Source organism: Psittacula echo, assembly GCF_963264785.1.
Source record: "Psittacula echo genome assembly, chromosome: 4".
Lineage (NCBI taxonomy): Eukaryota > Metazoa > Chordata > Aves > Psittaciformes > Psittacidae > Psittacula > Psittacula echo.
The window spans coordinates 19,326,189-19,348,452 of record NC_137738.1 but is presented as its reverse complement, the minus strand read 5'-3'; the positions used below and the strand labels follow the sequence as shown (position 1 = coordinate 19,348,452).

At 35.9% G+C, this 22,264-nt stretch overlaps 1 protein-coding gene across 4 annotated transcripts in view; it reads right to left on the bottom strand.

Moving 5' to 3' along the window:
• Positions 1 to 22,264, bottom strand: part of BTBD9 (BTB domain containing 9) — a 155,296-nt gene that overhangs the window by 122,035 nt on the left and 10,997 nt on the right. For 3 of the 4 annotated variants that reach the window (XR_013956760.1, XM_080617071.1, XM_080617072.1), the window contains exons 3-7: positions 21,679 to 21,889; positions 20,222 to 20,585; positions 18,925 to 19,189; positions 17,000 to 17,219; positions 12,844 to 12,963 (exon numbers count right to left, since the gene is read on the bottom strand). Coding sequence is in view for 3 of the 4 variants with exons in the window: in XM_080617071.1 (XP_080473197.1) it covers positions 12,844 to 12,963; positions 17,000 to 17,219; positions 18,925 to 19,189; positions 20,222 to 20,585; positions 21,679 to 21,889 (1,180 nt within the window). In the remaining variant the exon portion in view is untranslated. Of the gene's footprint in view, positions 1 to 12,843; positions 12,964 to 16,999; positions 17,220 to 18,924; positions 19,190 to 20,221; positions 20,586 to 21,678; positions 21,891 to 22,264 lie in introns of those variants that run through there. The other variant, XM_080617073.1, reaches the window with a different exon arrangement.

The following is a 22,264-nucleotide window of genomic DNA, read 5'->3' as shown; positions in this document are numbered from 1 at the left end:
AGTCTGCAAATAAAAGAAAGCTTTTTTGGTTGGTCAAATGCCAGGGGTAGGGGATTGCTGAAATACTGCACATCGTTAGGAAGGGTGCTGAGAACAAAATAGCGTTGCTCTGTCACTCTGTAACTGCTTGGGATGCCTGTATCTCAAGTGCTCATGTACAGTTCTGGTCTCTGCATCTCAAAGAGTACATAGTAGGTACAGGAGGTACAGAGAAGATCACCTAAAATCATAAAAGCAACAGAGTAGATGGATCCAAAGAGGAGATGGTTGAGGGGGCTATGCCTGACATTCACAAAATCTTAATAAGAGCGGAAAAAGGTGAATGCAGTGTTGTTATTCATCAGATCCCACAATACTGGAACTGGAAGACACAAATTAGTAAAAGAAACAGATAAAACTATTTGCTGCCACTAGAAGCTGGGAAAGCAGTTGGTAACAGCCCAATCACAGAAGTATCTTAGGTAAATGTATGGACAAGGAATCTATAACAGTACACTAGCAGGCTCAGATGCACATAAGGAGAATGGAACACAGAGGATGGCCTGTCACGCAGGCTCTCCCTGACCAGCACTTCCTGCTCTTGGGGTCAGAGACAGGACACAGGGCAAGGTGCCCACTGATCTGACTCAAAAGGGCACTTAGGTTGTTAATGAGAATGCAGCTCGATTAGCCAACTTTGCAATTTGCCATTAAAGGAGACAGGATAATTGAGCTGAACAGAATACCGATTTAGAAATCAATATTTAATACACCTTCCATCACTGCTATTATCCCCCAATACAAACAACAAAGAAAATGGTGTGGAGAAGAGTAATGAAGCCACTAGTTTACTGATCACTAATGATGTTAGTTAAAATTTCCAAGATCTTTATTACATCTCCAGTGAAGTACAGAAATATCTGCCCCAATCTTACAAATGAAAAACAAGCATGAAAGTATAAAGCTGCAAAAATTGCTTTGTGGTATAAATCAAAACCCAAATGCACAATCTGGTGCTTTACAAAGATTCCTCTTTCTCTCATTTAGGAGACATTACAAACAATAAAGTAACTGCTTCCAGTAGCAGCCTGAAAATGATAGATCACAAGTGGCTGTCCTATAATTATCCCTACTATAAAGAAAAGAAAACAAAACAAAACCAAAAAAAACTACCTTTTAAAACATTTTTCACTTGCACTGATTTTTTTTCCAAACATGTTGTATTTCCTTTTCATCATCTCTCTTCCATCACTTTCTTTCCTTCACTCACTCATTTCTGTCAGTTACAGATATTTATGAATGCTTTCACATATCTTATTTCCTATAGATTTGATCTGCCATAGCACCTAATTTGTTTATTTTCATTTATAGGTCTTTTCAGCTTGATTTTTCATTTTCAACTGTTTGTGCCTATCTTATTCCATATTATGGGGTGAATATTCCTTTTGTGGAGCAGAAAACAATTTAAAAGCTGCACCAAATGGAACCATTACCCTAATCCTTCTGAGTGAAACTGAGGCGAGAAGGAGCAAAGTACAATTCAAGCTCCAGAATCATTCATCAGCTCAGTAAGTTCAACACCAGTTCCACTACCTTCTTTTGAGGAGAAAAAGGACACTGAATAAAGAAATTGACTTTAGGCTTCCCCATTCATACACTGATTTATACCTTTACAAAGTGCTACACAGAAGACAACTTGCCATTTGTGAATGAAGAATCAAGTTTAACCACTGAGAAACCTGCTTTACTATAAAATTTTTAATGTCAACCAAATTATTCCACAACTGAGATTGGCCTAGTGTTGGTTGACAGATGGCTTTATAAACTTAGAAACTGAAAAATGAATCCATGGAAGTGTATTACTTGGGTTTATGTATACAATTTGAATATTTATCATGTGCAACTCTAAGCGTGGTACAGTGTTTCAGATAACACCAACACAAAGCATGCCCATTATCTGCTGAGAAATAGGGAAAAAGAGAAATAATTTACACAATGGCATCAAACAACTTTAACAGATGGCCATCACTGATCGACAAACTAAAATAAATCATAATTCTTACAAATTTGTCAAAACAAGACTTCTTTCTGTAAAAGCCTGTCTTTGTAAATATATACGGCAAGTTTTCAGTTAATTCTAGCACTTGGAGTGTAACGGAAATCACAGAAGAGGATTTAAAGAGTTCTGAAGATGCCTTTTAAACACAGATTTGTCTTATGTAACATTAATTTTAAATACAGCTTGCTGTAGAATTATTATGAATGATTTGGTAATTTAGCATTTAGGTGCATCTTTATGTATCACTGTCAAGGTGAATAATTACAGAAAGTTTTCATTTATGTCAGGTCTCTTCTATAAGGTGAAACCACTTGAAAACAGACCTAGAAACAATTTTCACTTTAAGAAACTCAGAATCAATAAAAAGTTCAGAACACATAGAAATTCTATCCATACTACAAAACCAAAAATGCTTATGATTATGTCAAACATAAGGAATATGTAATCTAGATCCCTTAAATTTTTCTTCTAAACTATAAATGAAAAAATAAGAAAAGATTGTACTATACTTTCTTATGATTCATATCTAACAAACTGGCCTGGCAGGCACTCTCTCACACTTAGGTATTTCTATACAATCCATACTGACCCCTCTACACACACTTCTTGAGAGAAATACTCATTTTCAGAGGATGAGCTTTCTGTCAGGTTATCATCCACAGTGTAAAGGCTCACTAGCTTTTCTGCCTTTCCTGAAAGGTAAGTTAGGCTTTTTAGGTTAGGACAACTTAAACTGCTATGGCAAAGACAGAGAAGAAATTAGAGAACAAAAAAGCTGCCTTGATAAAGTTCTTGGCAAAAAATGTTATTGATTACGCCTGTAGAGAAATGAGCTTCTGTATCACTAGGACCACATCTGGAGCTGAAATTAGAAGCATTAAGCTTAAGATCAAAAGTATACATAACATAAAATGAAAAGGGATCTTTTAAATCAATAAACACTCCATCCCAGACAACGCAATAGCCTTCTTGATCCCATGTAGATGACCTGTATTGTTTGAAAAATCCAAGACTATCATTTTATCTTAGGAAAACTAAAAAATACAGATTGAACACATACTGGGGAAAAAAAACACAAAACACTGATAGATGAAAAGATAATCAAGCAGCACTTAAAACGGAGACCTCAGGAATATTTTCTGTATTTAATAAAGTTAAAGAGGAAACATGCCAATAAAAACTCTTCAATGTGGTCTCTTCATCTGACTCCCCCAAAAAACCAAAAACCTGCATGCCTGCAGTGAAAATTGAGTTGTGAAAATAATGTCAGTGAAAACTCTCAAAGGTCTGGGTGACATTTCAAAATTGCTTTCTTTTAATAAATATGTTTCTGCAATACAAGCCAAGATAATTTTTACTTATCTCTAGAATTATGTTATCACTGTATTACATACAGTATTAGAATTTGGAAAAGATTTTAAGATTTCAGTGATAGACTAATGAAGAAAAGATAATTTGTATCGTGCAGCAAAGTGTTGGGTTTTTTCCTAATCTCTGAAACATCAGTATATCTGCACTGTTAGAAATATTTACACAACAGTCAATGCTTCCCGAAGCACAGTACAAATATAACAAGTAATCAACGTGTTGCTTATGTAACCACTTGTATTTCTCATGTGCAGTAACTAAGGTAAAGATGATTTCAGTTGCCCAAGTTTAATCATTCCATTATCGAGAAGTACTCTTATAAGGTTAGTCAGAACAATGCTCAAAAGCTTCTTTAGGATGTCTGTGTACTTTTTCTGATTACCACAATTCTCTGCTGGGGAGGAGAGTGAATCTAGAACTACTTGCTTAAAAAAGCCGGTGCTAACTTAGATCTGCAGACACTGCTTTCTTCTCAGTTTATTTCAACTGGGACCATGCTCTATCTGCTTCTTTCTCAAGAGTCACCTCCTCACTTGTTCATAAATTCACCATCTTCATAAATTGAACCATATCTGGAATGATTTTTGGCAAGTTCTTAACCACTAAGTTTCCATCAAACACAGGAAAACTGTAAAACAGGTATCTATTATTCCTATATGAAGACAGACTGAGCAAGTTGGGCCTGGAGAAGAGAAGGCTCCCAGGAGAGCTGCTATAAACAGCAGCCTTCCAGGATCTAAAGGGGGCTACAGAAGTTGTTGGAGAGGGATTTTTTCAAGGGCCTTTAGGGATAAGACAAGGAGTAAAGGCTTCCAGCTGAAAGAGGGTAGATTTAGATTAAAGAAAAGTTCTTCACTACAAGGGCAGTGAGGCACTGGTACAGGTTGCCCAGAGAAGTAGTGCATGCCCCATCCCTGGCAGTGTTCAAGGCCAGGCTGGACAGGGCTTTGAGCAATCTGGTCTAGTGAAAGGTGTCCCTGCCCATGACAGCGAGCTGGAACTAGATGACAGATAAGGTCCCTTCCAACCAAAACCATTCTATGATTCTATGATGGTTCTATGTCAGAGACCTACTGGTAAGGCTGAAAGTGAGACATTGCTGCTTAATCAGTAGCTACTTTCAATGAGCCACTCGCCCAAGTGGAAAGTATGATGATTGCACCATCATATATATCATGTATAATGCATATATATATATATATACACATCATGTATAATGCACAGGTATCTGAGGCTGCCTGAACAAGAACAGAATTAAAGAAAAAAACTTTTGTCTAGCCTATATATGAAAATCATATTTCTTCACATATCACTACCTGAAAAATAATTATGCACAGCTACCAACATTTCTTAGTTTAGAACTGTGCTAGTCCTGAAACATTTACTCTTTTTACATTCTGTGTTTTTCAACACTCAGGAGACCCGGTCTACAATTTAATTTGTCTCCACTCAGGCAGAGGATTACAAATGGTGTAATCATTAGTAGCAAAAACTATTGAAGCACTGAACAAAAAACCCACCCCATATAATCAATGTTTAATAAAAGGAAAGGCAAGAAATTCTCTCTGCACTGATAAGATACATTTAATACACAAGTATGCCCTCTAAAGTGATTTCTATACCATGTTTTCTACAGCAGCCAAGTACTTTAAGGGAAACATGGAGTACTTTACCATTACTAATTCAACCTACCAGTATTAGAAAACCTCAACATTTTTCAATTTAGAACAAATTAAAAAACATGAAAAAGTGTATGTTTAAAATATTTCCCACATTTACAGCATTATTCTATGGGCATCTATCAGTTCATTTAATAGAAACACGCTTAAGGACAAGAAAATTATGCAGTAATAATTAATTAATATTTCCCTTTGATTAGCCACACTATAATATCTAAAGAGGAGATAAGAAAATAAAACAGTAGCAAATGCAGATTAAAAAAAATGACCTCTGCTCTCTCATTATAATTTTCAAATTCTGGTATTGTTGGCAAAATAGCATTACATTTCAAACTATAAATTGGTCTGGTCAGGTAAATATTCCCTCAGTTAAAACTCCACATCATCCCATGTCAGATGAAACATGGAAAATTAGTTGAGAGTTTCCTTCTGATTTAATGTACAAAGTCTGTACCTGCTCTCTGCAGCATAACCAGCAAACACAATGATTCCGTAAATCTGGGAAGCTTAGTACACCAGTACACCACACACAAGGAATAATAGTTTTACTAAAGGAGTTTAAACAGAAAGAATTTCAGTCTTCTAAATTTTTACTATAGTGACACCTTGTGGCTACATCTGATTTACTTTGATATCTCAAAATTTTTCATTTTCTTGTAATTGCTTTAATGAAGTTCTTCAAATTTATGGTCTAGGAAAAAGTAAAATGATGAAGCCCTGAAACAAAAACTAAAGGATGAAAAAAGAGAGACAGATAAAACAGAAAACAGCCTTGCTGTCCTGGGTTCAGTAGTAGCAGTCATTTTTCTCCTTCTTAGTAGCTGGTCCAGTGCTGTGTTTTTGACTTTCAGCCTGGGAACAATGCTGATAACACCGATTGTGTTTCTGGTTGTTGCTACGTAATGTTTACTCCAACTAAGGACTTTCTCAATCTCATGATTTGAGAGGGATGGGGGGAAAGCAGGGAGGAAGCAGAGACAGGACACCTGGCCCAAACTAACCAAGGAGGTATTCCACACCACAGCATGTCATGCCCAGTATATAAACTGGGGGCAGTTACTCAGAAGGCCCAGATCACTGCTCGGTCGGGCTGGGTATCGGTCAGAGGGCAGTGAGCGGTTGTATTCTCTTCCCTTGTTACTTCCCTTACCATTATTATTATTGGTGGTAGCAGCAGTGGTTTTGTGTTATACCTTAGTTACTGGACTGTTCTTTATCTCAGCCCGTGGGAGTTACATTCTTCCGATTCTCCTCCCCATCCCTCCGGAAAATGGGAGAGGAAGACGGGAGGAAGTGAGAGAGTGGCTGTGTGGTTCTGAGTTGCTGGCGGGGCTTAAACCACGACGCTTGCCTATTCAAATATCCTTAAAGGCATTAACATTCATGTAATGTACTTGCACTCTTTTATCCACCCAGAAAGTGCTGTGGCTTAGAATCAAAACTCTGACTGCTACATCAATGTGAAAATCTGGTTTTGTGGGTTTTTTTGGGTTTTTTTAAATGAACTATTGTTGCTTCTGCATATTAAATCTGTTATCCACATTGGTTATGAAAAAATACCATATAAGCAGCTCTCTTACAGTTTTTATCACTGATTTGTTGAAACACATGACAATCCAATTTTTCAGAACTACGGACTAACTGCTACATAGGACAGTTACTTTCTTAATATAATCAATAAGATTGTATTCATTTTGGCTTATTTAACTGGTACATATTGAAAATACTCAGAAATATGAAAGATGTCGTCGCGCACGGAGGGAACACATGCACAATCAATATGATTGATAAAAGTGATCCGTTTATTGTGCTCAAATAATGGGTATATATAGTGTCAAACTGCCACGTACACACAGCTTCCCGTAGTGATTGGTTGGCATATACAGCATTGGGTGCATTCCAGGTGCATTTCGGTGATTTTCCCCTGCTCATATACACATCCTCCTCTCAAGGTCTCTGCTCCTAGTTCACAGACAATTTTTAGCTACAAGGTAGGCCAGCTGGTCTTCTATCTCTATTGGTTAACTTCCAGGGTTTTTCCACTGCTGGCAACTGTACACAACTGGTGTTTTTTCTCACTTTCACAGAATCTGTGCTTAATTAAGCTCAGACATGGGAACATGACCTTTGCTTGCTAACCATGCCTCCATAGAAAGATAAATATTCACTTCAAAAATGAGTAACAAACCGTACAAGGAAAACAAATACACAAGTATTCTCTTCTACGTAGCCACACTGTTAAAGAAGGAAGGTGGTGTAACTATGAACCTGACATTTGTTCCTAACTTTCACAGGGACCTGCTTACATGACTATTTCCTGTCTCCCCTCTTCTCTCTAAAGCCTTCATCTCTACATGAGAATTGCTGTGTAAATGCAAACAATGAAATTAGGACCAAAAGAAACACTAAAAAACCCACACCAGATTATGTTAAAAAAGAAACATTACCCTGTAATTGTCTCTTACTTGCTTTTTCTGCATAGTATATAGCAGTTCAGTGTTTAAAGGTGATGGAATAATGTCTGCTAAAAGCATTTAAAACGAAAAATAAAAATCTGAAATACAACTATGGCAATAAAAAGCTGAGGTATAATACCTATCACTTTTGCTAAAAGAAACCCAAGCAAAATCAAACACCAAATCACATAGACACACAACAATCCCCGCCCAAAAAAATCCCAAAACAACCCCCCCCAACCCATTAAAAACAAAACAAAAAACCCAAAAACAAATTGGAAAAAAAAACCCAAAACCACCAACTCAAAATATTGCAACCCTCTCTATTAGGCTTAAATTCAATGCCTAAGACATAATCTTCCTTGTACAAATTAGCTTGTATATTCAAATCAGGGATTACATTCTACAGATAACAAATAAATTACCTCTGTGTGTGAGAAAGCATAAATAATCTTCTCATTTCCTATTTATCATAGAATTTCAGAAGTTGTTGGTTGCTGCCCTTCCATTTTCCATCTACTTATCTAGAAAAAGGTTATGGCTGTGAAAAATTACTCTGAAACCATAAGACATAAACTGGAGCATACCAGTAAGTAACAGGAAGAAGAGTGTAAAGAAGAACGTAAGTCATCTTCGCACACTACTTAATTGATTGTGCTTAATCAGTTTGAATGGCTTCGTACATGCTTTGCCAAGTACATTTAATCTTTCAGGGGAAGCACAATAATGGCCCTAACTCTAACACTATTGTGAATATTCAACAATGCTCCATGTATCAAAAAAACTCCACGGTCATAATAAGACTATGACATATGATACAATAAACGACTTGTTAAAAAGACTGAATAGGTCTTAATTCATTGTGGTATAAATTGCTTCTTTTATTTAACAACTAACTGCCAGAAGGCTGCATTCTTTCCATTCAGATAATGTGAAAGAGGCATTGATTTTAGATTTGAAAATGGATATATTTAAAACTGAAAGGTTTTCAAAAAACAAATAAACCAACCTACATACATGCAAATAAAATACACTCCCATCAATTTTTACATCCATGAAAATGGTTGAATGGCTTCTTAAAAATCAGGTGAACACATTAGTTCAGCTCTTGACAGCTCTCACCTTGCATAACTAATATTTATGTGAAAGGTAACTAAAAAAGGCAACTAACCTTGTCTAATGTTACAGGGCTCACATTCCCTTTATAATCTACGTATGAACAATTGCTCTACTGTATCAGATACAAACAGACTGTCCTTCAACAACGTGTACAGAATCTGGTACATTCTACTTCCTTGCTTTGAAAAAAGGTGTCTAAATAAAAAAAGCTAATACCCCTAGTCTCCAATTCCTTGTTGTTCCTCAAAATGTCATCCTATACAGTAATGCCATAAAGCCCTTTCAGCTTTCCTGGGTTCAGCAGTAGCAGTCATTTTTCTCCTTCTTAGTAGCTGGTCCAGTGCTGTGTTTTTGACTTCTGGCCTGGGAACAATGCTGATAACACTGATGTTTTTAGTTGCTGCTCAGTAATGTTTACTCTGACCAAGAACTTTCTGAATCTCACGCTCTGCCAGGGAGGAGAGGAAGTCGGGAGTAAGTAGAGACAGGACACCTGACCCAAACTAGCCAAGGAGGTATTCCATACCACAGCATGTCATGTCCAGTATATAAACTGGGGGCAGTTACCTGGAAGGGCTAGATCACTGTTCGGTCGGGCTGGGTATTGGTCAGGGGATGGTGAACAGTTGTATTCTCTTCCCTTGTTATTTCCCTTATCATTACTGGTGGTAGCAGTAGTGATTTGTGTTATACCTTAGTTATTAAACTGTTCTTATCTCAACCCATGGGAGTTACATTCTTTCAATTCTCCTCCCCATCCCTACAGGAGCAGGTGGGGAGGAAGGCAGGGGGAGTGAGCGAGTGAGCTGGGTGGATGGGCTTAAACCACGACAGAGCTAAAATAAATTTTTTTAAGAAATAAAAAACCCCAAACATCACCTGTCTCAAACCTACACCAGTAAGAAACTGCATTGAGAAAGATACTTAGTCTATCATCTTCTGCTGAAAATGCATGCAAACCTTTAAAAAATTGCTGCCTGGTTCCCTAAGTGGTTGCTTGCAAAGAGATTATGATCTTCATTAGTAAGACAAAATGGGAATAAATGATAAAACTAATGGCAAGAAGACAGAGTAAAGCATGATCCTTGCAACGCACTCCTCTCTACTGTTGCCCATGAACAGAAAAATTCTGGCACCAGGACCTATCACACTGACTCAAGAGTACAACAGAAGCAGTGCTGAGTAATACAAAAACAACTAGCTTTGAATATAAAGAACGTAGCGATTAACCTATATAGCTGGTAAATGTAAGTGATCTGCTGAGTTATGTTATAGTCTTCCTTCACAAACAGGGCAGGCCTTTACATTTTCAAATTGAATAAATAGGGGTTTTTTTTTAAATTATCTTCTGATAATCTGATAATAGTTTCTTTCTAAATGGCATATAAACCACTTAAACCTATCTGCCCTTAGATAAGCATGCATAACTTACCTGTAAAAACTGAATATTAAATATTAGAAGAATACATTCTGACATAATCTCATATTAGCTCATAACAGTATTCACAACACTGGAAATCATCTCTTTTTTAGAGGACAAAAACTGCTATGTATTTTAGGATTTCTGTTTTGAGTATGTCAGTATCTTACAGATAACTAGTTTAACTCACTTAAGTAAATAAAACTACTTTAAATATGTAATTGCAAATCCCCCGATTTAAAGACAGAAAAAAAATAATACTCCTTGTTTACTTCTTTCTAAACAGAATATTAATTAAAGCCAGATAAATAAAAGTCTCAAATACTAATAGGGACATGTGCAAAGCCTCCCCGCACTCAAAGCCTCTCTTCTGGAGGTCACCTGGTTCATACCCTAACCAAAGCAGAGCCAACCTTCAAGTTAGATCTAACTATTTATATTCATATAAATAAATAAAAACAAAGTTCTTGAAATGGAACTGCTCAAAAAATTGTTCGCAATTTTAGTTTTCTTATTACATTTAAAATAGCCTTTTCTTCTTATTTGCAAGAAAAGAATATATAAAGAGCAGTAGTAAATTATAGCCACGGTACTTTTACTTCTGACTAGCAAATGCACTCTTACTATAAATGTAGGCTTCAACTCACTGATGTAAAGACAGATTACAGAACAGCCTTATATAAACTACCCTGAATTATCATGTTGACTCACAACTGAAAACTCTATCGCCTTAAGGTTACTGCTCTTTAATAAGAACTCATAAATTTAAGCTGCTACATGACTTTCTCTTTAGCTCCTTCACCCACTCTTTCAAAGCAGCTGCATCTCCAGGGAATTCCCCACCACTCTGTGGATATGATAACAAGGAACAGAATTTATAGAAAATAAGAGGCTTACTGGGGATCATTGAGCAAAACTGGAAAAATCAGAGGCATGAGGACTATTTGATAAGGAAGTCTCTGCTGTAGCTACCTGGACAACTGTATACTTCAAATACCTGCTAAAATAAAATTGCAAAGGGAAGGCTTCCAGGTGCGTTTGTGTGTGCATGTAAGTAGAAAATATACAGGTATGTATACAAAAATCACCACATGAAATAAGCTCTCTCCTGTGCTTCTCCAATAGAGGGCAAGTCACCTACAGAGGATTAAGAGATCACTGGAGTGCTAGAATGTAAAAGATTTCCTTCTGTGACAAAAAATTAGTAAGGTACCACCTAAATCTCTGCAGTAACATACTCCCCTCCACTCTTCCTTCTGAGCACTTTCAGGCAAGGCTACAAAGAGCTGTCACCCATACAGAACAACGATGTTCCCAAAATGTAGCAGACTCATACACACAGATGAAGACAGCTAAAGGGTTTATGACAAACAGATAAACTGATGTTGAAGTAGACAAATCACTTTTGGACAAGTCTTTGTAGGAGGCCAAAGAACAGCTGCCCTTTTGAAAGAAGATTCAGGAAAGTCCCACCATAACACCCTAGACCTCTTCAAATCTTCTTGGTAACATGATGGAAGTAAAAAAAAAGCTGTGCTCACTAACAATCCATTCACTTTGCATCAAGTTAAGGTCATACACACAGAAAATAACTCCAGAAAATGTAAACCACACCTACAAACTCCATGAGGGATTTCATCATTGTTAGATGATTTATCATAGGCAACAAAATTTGTCAGATATACACACAAAGTAAGGGCAGAGCCAACCATTTCAGAAAGAGTAAAAACAGAATCATAACACTTATGTGGAAAAGGTGAGAATGTATTTGTTTGTATCAGGAAAAATAAATTTCAAGTCAGTTACATTCAGTATGAACTTACTAAAAGAGAGGAAGGCTGAGATAGAGTTATCTGAAGACAGACATACACGTGACCCATCAGACTTTTCACATAGACTACAACTGCTTGCCAGCAAGCCCATGTTGCAGAGCAGTAAAGATCAGAGACAAAGGCCTTTCTTCAGAAAAAAGAAAGCACTTCCCCTCTTTGAGGATTTCAAGTGTTGCTGTACCAAATAAAAAGTTTGTTTCTAAAGAAAATAATTACCACAACACGGCATTTTTCTTTTTCGCTTAGGGTCTATGACTCAAAACCTAATGATGATAACATCTTGGAATCTACAGATTATGGCCTCTCTATCAACAAGCTTCATTCAGTTTTTGGATAAGACAGGTTCAATGTGATTATAAGTTTTTTACAGAATTCCCGGCATCTAAAGTAAAAAGACATCATCACCTTAATAATGATTGAACCCATCTCGCTGCTTTGGTTTACATAAAACATTGCTCAAACCTCTTTAGCCCTAATTCCCCCCTTCCACAACTACCTAGAACACTTCTTTGATACAACAGTAGAAAATATTTAAAATACATTGAAATACATTTCCAAGTTCTATAGCAAGTATGTAAACACATTTTAAACATTTTGAAAGCCAAGTAATTATGTTTACTACTGAGTGAAATAAACACATCAGCTGCAATAGGAAAAGTGAGCATGACTCAAAAGAATTAAAAAAAAAAGGCAAGAAAGGAGAAAGAGATACGTAGTTAGACATGGAAGCACCAGATTTTTGAAATAGGATGCTTGTAATTTATCACCTATATGTATATTTAAAAAGCATCCATCAAAGCAGACACATTTAAGAATAGCTGATGAAAGTTGTATATCATATGTTTTGAGATACACCTAATACAGTAGCAAAATCCAGCAACTTATTCTTGCATCTACATTTAGCTATGCAACATTAGAGTGATGAACTAACCTGCAGACACGGGCAGGAAAATACAGGTTCTGCCAGGACCGACAGAGGTATTTAGAGTGATCGATAACCCGAATCCAGTCTAATTCATCCATGGACACCTCAATGTAGTAGGAATAAGACCTATGGATTGTCAAAAAACACTGGTTAGAATGCAAGCAGCCACATTTTAGGTATTACGTTTTACACTTTCTTCTGCATTTCCAGCTGTGCTGAAAAGAAGGCTATCTGTTCCTATCCACAGACCTGTACCTAAGATATCTAAAAGAAATCCCTGTTTTCAAAATAGCTTTGAAAATAAATTAACATGCAGTTTATGTTAAGGGATGTTTTCAGAATAACTTAAAACATCCTAACACTCACAATCTGCAGTAGTTGGATGAGACTATGCAATGAAGACTTTCAACTCAGTCATAAAAATAATCATTTGTATTCCTTCTGCATGGAATAAATCTGAAACACCAGCGATACAGTTATTACTGCTACTGCCTTATCAATGAAGAAAAACAAGAAAACATTTAGTAGATCAAAAACACAAATACAAATCCTTCACTTGAAAAAGATATACTTTATCATCATTTGCTCATTGAGTCTCTTCTGACTCTTTCAGTTGTTTATGATACTTTGTTAAGCCTTAAACACCCCAAAACTACCCCATTACAAACTAAAACAAAAAAAAAAAAAAAAAAATCACCAATAGAATCTGTGCCTTCTTCTCACTTATCAATTATGTTTAGCTTATAGTTTGCTGTTAGGAGAAAACAAACTCAAACTAAAACTTAAAAGCCACAGCTATTTTCATATTATACCTACAACAGTGCTATTTAAATATAGTAAATATAAATATAGTAGCAACTTCACTTGTGGATCAGCAAATAATCGAATATGTTTCAGAGTACTTTCTTTCTCTCAGTGCATTAGTCTGCAAAGTTCATAGGCACTTCAACAGCACCATATTTGCTTTTATTCCTCTTTCAGACTCATTTCCAAGAGTTACCTCTTCCAGAATTTTACATCTACATTTTTTGTTAAACATTAATGCCTTCATTAATATTTCCAGTTTTCTGCTAACTACTTAAGATGAGTAGATGTCTGAAGTGGTATTTTTTCAAAATTCTTAACATTGTTAATACCAATTTGTGCACTTAGAAAGGCAATGCAGAGTCTTTAAGATGTCAATTGCATAATCAGCTTCCACATTCACACCAACCAGATGTGTAATATTCACAACCCATATAAATACACTGTGTTTTAGCAGCATTATTATTACTAGCCTAAGCATATTTGGCCAAGCTAGGCTCCAGCATTTTGGAGCTTGAGCAGTTTAATGCAAAAGTTACTGTCTTCTGTGTGGTGAGAATTTAGTGATTCTCACACCACCATTGCTAGAGTGATGTAAATCTGTAACCAATATACAACATGCTATTATTTTTGTTTCTGAAGGTTCCAAGCAAAGAAAAATTGTCTCAGAAATACAATTCCATTATCATACACAACACTATGCCTTTTATTTTTCTTAAGGATCTTTCTTAAGGAAAAGCATCTTTTTCACAGAGGTAAGTTGGACACCTAGACTCCTTAGCACTTTTGTATCTAAATTTCATCTGTTAATTAACACCTCTAAACTAGACGTACAAACCACACCTATTAGTTCGTATCTGGTTCTGTTAAGAATGTACATTCTGAAGAATCTAACAGACCAGAGCATCAGTTAAAATTAATTAGCAGTTTAAAAAGATGTTCAACAAGAAGCCACGTGTTTCTACAGTTGCTAAAACATCTCTTTTGGAGATGTTATTCACGTATCCCACAAGAAAGACGCACGTAAGTGGTAGGCAATTCTTGGACTAAAAAATCACACAGGTTGGAAAAGATCTCTTGGCAAAAGTGAAGGCAATTTTAGAGAAAGTTCCTTAAGGTTTTGGCTGGTGAAGCTCTGCACACCTCTAACGGCTGAAAGGCAGAACCTCTCTGGGCAAACTCTTCCCAAGTTCAACTACCCCATTATGAATTCTTTTCCTAATATTTAATAGGAATTTAACTTGTTGCTTGTGTCCATTGCTCTTCGCCCTCTCAGAACACATCCGTAAGAGGAGTCTGTCCCTGTATTCTCTATATTCGTCCACTAAACTGGCAAAGACAGCAAGAATTTCCCTTTCTAAGCTCTCTCCTCTTAAAACAGGAATTTCTCTCAGCATCTCATTGTACATTGTGTGCTCAAGCCCTCATCATCAGTGTCCTCCTGAACTCACTCCAATATGTCAGTATCTTAGAGGGAGGAGCCCACAGCTGGACAAAGTACTCCAAATGCTTCCTTTTCCATTTCTCTTAAGACAATTAAGCTACTGGGGGAAAAAACTTGACATTTCAGGTACTATACTTGATAAGAAGCAAAAGAAAGCCCCACAGTAAACTTTCACACAAAACCAAAAAATTCAAGATGACACAGAAACTAGATCCTAAATCACTGTACCCTCAGTATCCTATGAGGACAAGAAAAACCTCTAAAGATCCATCTTGTCTGATATTCTGCCCGAAACAACAGTTTGTTCTACAAATTTCCAAGGACTGGTGTAGGACATGAAGCAACAGATAATTTTTTTAGTTAGCTCTTCCAAGCAGAAGGGTTTTTCCTGAGTTTCAGCAGCTGCTGATTTATGCATTGCAGATGAGGGGCATTTTACCAGACACAAGCTATCTCAAAATTGCTAAAGAACTCCACATTATTAATATCTAATACTTTTTCAAATTTTATAAGATTGGTTGATGAGATAAGTTGTATAATATTGTATCAAGTAGTTCCTTGTACCTTCAAAGTTTTACTTTTCAATCTTCTTAAAAGGAATAGAGAAGCATAAGTTTCACTCGAACTGAATCAGGAGAACTTATAAGGAAGAAATTCTTTACTGAGAGGGTGGTGAGGCATTGGAATGGGTTGCCCAGGGAGGCTGTGAATGGTCCATCCTTGGCGGTGTTCAAGGCCAGGTTGGATGAGGCCTTGGGTGACATGGTTTAGTGTGGGGTGTCCCTGCCCGTGGCAGGGGGGTTGGAACTAGATGATCTCAAGGTCCTTTCCAACCATAACTGTTCTGTGATTCTATGTTCCTATGAAACAAATAGCTAAAAAATCATGCAGTCAGGTTTGAATGATTAATAACTGTAATTTATATTTTAAAAATAATGAATTTACAAAAAAAAAAAAAAAAACACATTAGTATGCCCTGTTCTAAAATAACACAGCTCAGTTAAGAAAACAAATACAACTGATTTGCAATTTTTAACTGTTAGTCTGGAAGTACTATAAAATGAATCTTTTATCAGAAAGGTAATAATGTGTTAAAAGTATAAGTAGCTTGCTTTATTGTATTTATTAGAAAATTCCTTATGAATATCTGCATGAGCTGTCAACTACATTGTAAATTTTTTGTCATGGCAAGTTATAAAATTAATATATTCAATTTGTCAGGTAAAACAAGCCTTGCAATTTTCCTACTTAAGCAGTCATTATACTGTTCAAAAAGGCATAGTTCGAGCCTTTATGCATTCCAGAATAATCTCAAGTAGCTGAACATAAATTGGCTGAGGCATCCATGATAGTTCATGCTTCAACACTAAGTGGCTTCTAATAACTACTACTGTTAGTTGGTAATTCATATTCTAAATAAATTTTACCATCTCTGAACTATTGTCATTATTTTTATGTGTGTTATTTCTTAGAAATTTTGATATATTGAAAAAGTCTGAACATTCCTTCAATGTTTGGAAGGTAAATATGTAAAAAATCTGGTTTGTGCTTAAGAACTAAAATACTGTTCTTCAAGCTAAAATAAAAGCCATTGAAAAGTAAGTGGCAAATAGAAAACAATTAAAACAATTTAAGTTGTGTAAGCTTTCATTGGTAATATAAACTTATTTTGTGAAGACGCAGAAAATTCACTGAAATATTACGAGGTAGTTCAGTATCACAAAGTACGGCCTGGTGTGTAAGTAACCAAAACTACATTTAAAAACCAGGTTGTTTTAAAATAAAACTTGTCATTGTCATCTCCAATACTGTATCATGCTGTTTCTATAAAATATTTAATGAATATATCAATGTGACATATACCACCAGTACAAAATGCATTACTTTCCCTTTTTACGTCTACTTGGCACCTACCGGCTATCTCTGTCCCACAGGAGTATTCGTATGTGGTTGATTATTGATGGCTGGCCTAGTTTAATTTCAATTCCAGAACGGCAGTCGTCATCGATTGGGTGTCGAGAGAAGCCATGATCCAAATCATAGTTCTGAGTATCCCCATCTAACAAAGCAGACTTCAGCTCCCCTTTTACAACTTGTGCTCCATACTTCATTGTTGCAATATTCTCCCCTGGTACTAAGAAGAAAAGGAAATAATTGCTTAATTTTTACACTCCTACACTGCAAATAAGAACAGCAACCATATTAGGTCAGAACAAAGAATTATTGCCAGTATCCTTTCTTGGCCACAAACACATGCTCAAGGGGAAAAAGAAATATATACAAAAAGAGAGGTATTTTAGAACTTATCCTTCTTCCACTTCATTTGGTAATGATGGTCTTTCAAGGTATAAAAATAAGTAGTGATAATTTACAAGCATGTTGTACCTATGTTCTCAGTCCTCCTCATGATTTTACAGAATTCTACTGCACCTTCCTCATACAATCATCACTTTCGTCCTGGTTTTAAAGTTTTGGTCTACTTAGTCTCTTTTTTTTTTCCTCATTAAAATTTAATTTTATTTTTTTTAATTTGAGGGAAAGTAAAAACCCCATTAAATATTCAAGATGCGGATGCATCACAAATTTGCAGAGTGGTACAGCTATACAAGCTATTTTGCTAGCTACATGGGCTTCCAGTACTCTTTAAAGCTAAATGAACCTGTGCAAACTAGGAAACTTTGGACTACTTGGGCTTTGAACCAACATGCTCAAGCAAGTTTTTTATGCCACCATTTCACAGTAATAAACATGTTACATCCTAGGAACAAATCTTCCATCAAGATACCTGGGGACAAGGTTCTGTAACTCCAACTACAAAACAACACACTGATGAACCACCCTGCTAAAAATACATTTTTAACAGTCTTGTTTGAGAAGAGACCCTAGTAAACATGATCTGAAAGCTGAATGATGAAAAGCTGCCCATGAACTCTTCAGGCATGTTGGCAACAGAAGTGTGAATTTTAACAGGATGTTAAGAACAGAATTTGAAGTGGTACAATTTTAACTGTACTGTAGTACTACTACATAAAAACATCAAATGCACAACTATGAAATTCAAGTGGTCATCAATGTCTCCACAAACAGAAAAAGTCGCAAGAGCTTGAACCAGTACTAAAATAACACAAAAGTTAAATTATCTAAAAATCTCGGATTTGGAGAAAGCTAGGAATTTTGAGTTCAGAAGCATATTGAGACAGAAATATGCAGAAAAATACAGAAAACACCGTTTAACTTTGTCAAGTATTTCTACTGCACTGTCAACAGAAGAAGGTCTTGCATGACCAAACTTTTTCAATATCCTAATATTAAACTCATGTTTAAATATTAATATCTGTAACTTCTGAGATAGAACAAAGGGAAGATGTGGTTCTGAGAAAGCAGTTATTTTCAGGGCTCATCATGCATGACTGAGGCTACAGTTCAAGCTCTCAAAGAACATTTAGCTTTATTCTTTGCTGTGAGGCAAACACTTAATAAATCACACAACAAACAATAGACAACAAACTAACAGGATCTTTCCAAAGCTTGGTGTTAGATGTTCTTGTTGAATTAACAGACAGCACAGACGAAAGGCTTCTCACACTTTTTAGGCTTCCATTAGTACAGTTTTGGAAGACTTGTTTACACTATTTGAGCAAATATGAAGAATATGTTGACTGATACTGAGGAATAGAAATGGCAAGAATGGTACATAACAAGGTATTTCATTATGTAAGCCTTTTAAAACATGTAATAATAGACAAAACCTCAAAGCACAAATTAAACACATCCTCCAGAGAACTATAGCCACTAAATAAGAAAAAAACAACCAAACACACAAAAACCCTAACACTCACTTAACATGCCCCTGTAGTTGAGGTCCATGTCCCGACTCTCTGAACGAATCTTAATGGCATCTAGGATGGCATCAGGTGACAACAATCCAGAAGGTCTTACAACATTTAGTAGTTCTGTTAGGCTCATTAGTGGTAAACGTACTGCTTGCATGATTTCAGCATGATTTTCCTTGGGGTTATGTTTACACCAATTCATCAAAGCTTGGAAAATGTCCTTCTCAGGAGCTGCAAATGAGTCCCTCAGTACAATACTTAAAAGAGCAGCCTGGAAAAGAAAAACAAAACAAAAAAAAACCAAACAGAAACAAAATTTATTTTAAAAAGGGAAATTAAAATAGGAAAAAAAATAATGGGTATGTTAACTTGTAGTTATTAAAAATAATCTCCAATGAAGTAACTACCTGAAACTGTAGTTTGTTTTACTTACGTATGCAAGAATAACTGGATCTATCATGTAAATAATAGGTAATATCACAAAACAACACGGAGAAGCAAGTCAGAACTGAAATGAGGAAAACTATTCAAATCAATGTAATTCCAGTTGCTATTTCAAATTTACTTTGGAATATAAGAAGCGATTTGGAGATTTGATAGTATAGTTCAAAGCATTCCTTTAAAATTCTAGTGGTATAACACTGATGGGAACAATAAAGTGTGGCTTGGAATCACCTTTTCAAACCACTTCTAACTACCTAGGATTCCCTCCCTCTCCCGAGGTTCCCCTCTCTTTTAGTACCAACTGAGAATCACCAGGTGAAAACTTCAGTGGCTCTTATTCATGCAGAAAACCCACTGACTGCAAAATGGGAACAAAAAGATTTGAACAGCTGCTTGATTTTCAATTAGCTAGCAGAGTAATTAGGAGGTTGCCTCAAAAAAGGATAGATCTCATATATACCAAGACTGTCTATACCAAAGATGTCAAAGTATGTGCTTCCTGATGACTAATGTTTGCTAATTTCTTTATCGCTAATATGCTCTCAGAACTCAGATTTAACAAGCTGCATGTGACAAGATTAGATTGCCTGCTCCCGTCTTGGTAGAATACTCCATCAGATTTACTATATTTAGCTATAGTGACTGGTCAAAATTAAATACCTAAAAAATTCAGAGTGGATCACCAGGATTCCAAGTTAAGCTTGAACATTTCTAACTGTCACAGTTTCGCTAGTTTAAAATGAGACCTGTTAACTAACGTATAAACTTGCACTTGGTGGCCCCATTAGTATTTTGTTATGAAGTGGTACACATATCAAAGTACATTCCTGGGGAAAAAAGTGTAAACAAAAAGATGTACCTTAGAAAGTGACAAGAAGCCTTCGCTGGAGAGCACCTCTTGGGCATTTCTATCCATGAACATACAGCACATACAAGTTAATTTGGGAAGGGAATAAAGACTGGCAACATCAAATGTCATACAGACATTCTGAATATTAAGTATTGTGCAAAGATACTCAGACGTTGAATCCTCCAGTTCCGGGAACCCGTACTTATGTGCTAGGCTGAGGAAGTCAAGGAGAACCTCTTCTTTCTCATCTCGTAGTGTAGCACGACCAGTGTAAATATATTTCAACAGCATGGTAAATGCTTCTGCGGTGGTGTCCTGAAGAGGAATTTCAGCTTCGGGCTGAGATTCTCTCATTCCACCATACAATAATGCTCTATAAGGAAGATAAAATTTGATAAATTTATATCCTGATATAAACCAGGCAAAAAAGTAGAAAGAGAAAGGATTAAATTACTATTTACAGCAAGAGCAATACAAAGAGGATACAGTTTAAGAACTTACAAAATAAAACCCCTTATATTTGGCATTTGAAGTACAGCTCTGCTCTGAAAGCAGTTGCAGAATAATATTCTAATGCATCATGTTTCCATCCTACACAACTGCTCTGTCTTCACTTTGAACAATAGCCTGCGAAGCAGAAATTTAGATACGATTCTCATGCCTTTCTTTTTTTAAAAAATATGGTACTATCAGCAAGAAAGAAAAAAAAAAAAGAAGAATTTTTTCCACAAAGCAAATGGAACAATTTGTTGGCCACTATAACCGCAGTGGCAGATTTGCAAATCTCAGGATTCTTGATCATCTGTTCCTTAACTCTAAACCCAGCACACAGCAACTCTGATGAAATCCTGAATCTTAAGAAAAATCAAAGTACTCACAATGATTTTTTAAAATATGATGGACAGGTTGAACACAATTTGCATTCACAATTTAATTATTATCTTATCCCTCTGACAAAAATAACTGGAAGAATATTACCACAAAGTTCTATTCATTAAATTTAGAATGGAAAATGCCCATCTGTTAAAAAGGTGGATTAGTATTATTCCTAGTTTTAAAATATATATTCTAACCGGTATTGGCCAGACATCTTTTAATATTTAATTCCAACACATCAAAATTAAACTTTCAAATTGAGTATATTCCATAGAAGCACACGATCCATACTCCGGAAAAAATCAAAACAATTTTACAGCAGAACTTTTCTGTTCTGAAGTTCTTGTTCTCTTGAACCTGCAAAAATACCTTCAAAATCCCATTTAATGAAGGTCAAAAGAATAACATTGTGACATGGTATTTATCTTTTTATATTTGGACACAATGATTTGATGTGCTGGGAAAAATTCGCACAGAAAAGGTCACACTCAATGGACAGATGATTACACTCTGAAAAGTTCATAGAGAAACAATGTTTATCTTATCTGCATGAAAATTTCCTGTGAGCCTGACACAAAGCTATACTTCACCTGAAATAATGGCACCTAGCAGCCAGGATCACTCTGTGGGCCGGAAAACGTTTCTTTTCTACAATAAAGGTAACGTCACTGTATTCTTCCCCATTCATTAGAGCACCAATATGCTCTGATAGAATGTGAACGTGGTCAATCTCACCCACAGCTGTGTAAGGACGAAGGGGATGGCTGTTACTCATCTTGGAGGGATGGTGATATTGGTAGCCTACAGGGAAAAAGAAAATAACCAGAATTTTAAAGGGCACAAATACTAAAAAATTGCTAAGATCAAGCTGTGATTACGAAAAAAGCAACTGTGCAAGTTACCATATATAACAAGAAAAATTAATCCAAGAGACTTTCTATGAAGGTTCATTTACAACAGGACTCAATGCAGCTTGCATCAAACAATTCTAGCCAGCAGGAAAAAAATAATTAGAGAACTCCATCACCCAGTTGTTCTGTAAATTCATTTATTTAACGTAAAAATCTTCCAACAAAAGGAATTAAAAATTAAACAACTGAAGTTACCATTAGAAAGCAATTTTTGTCTGAATTAAAATGCACAAAAATTATAAAGAAATAAATAATTTGACCAATT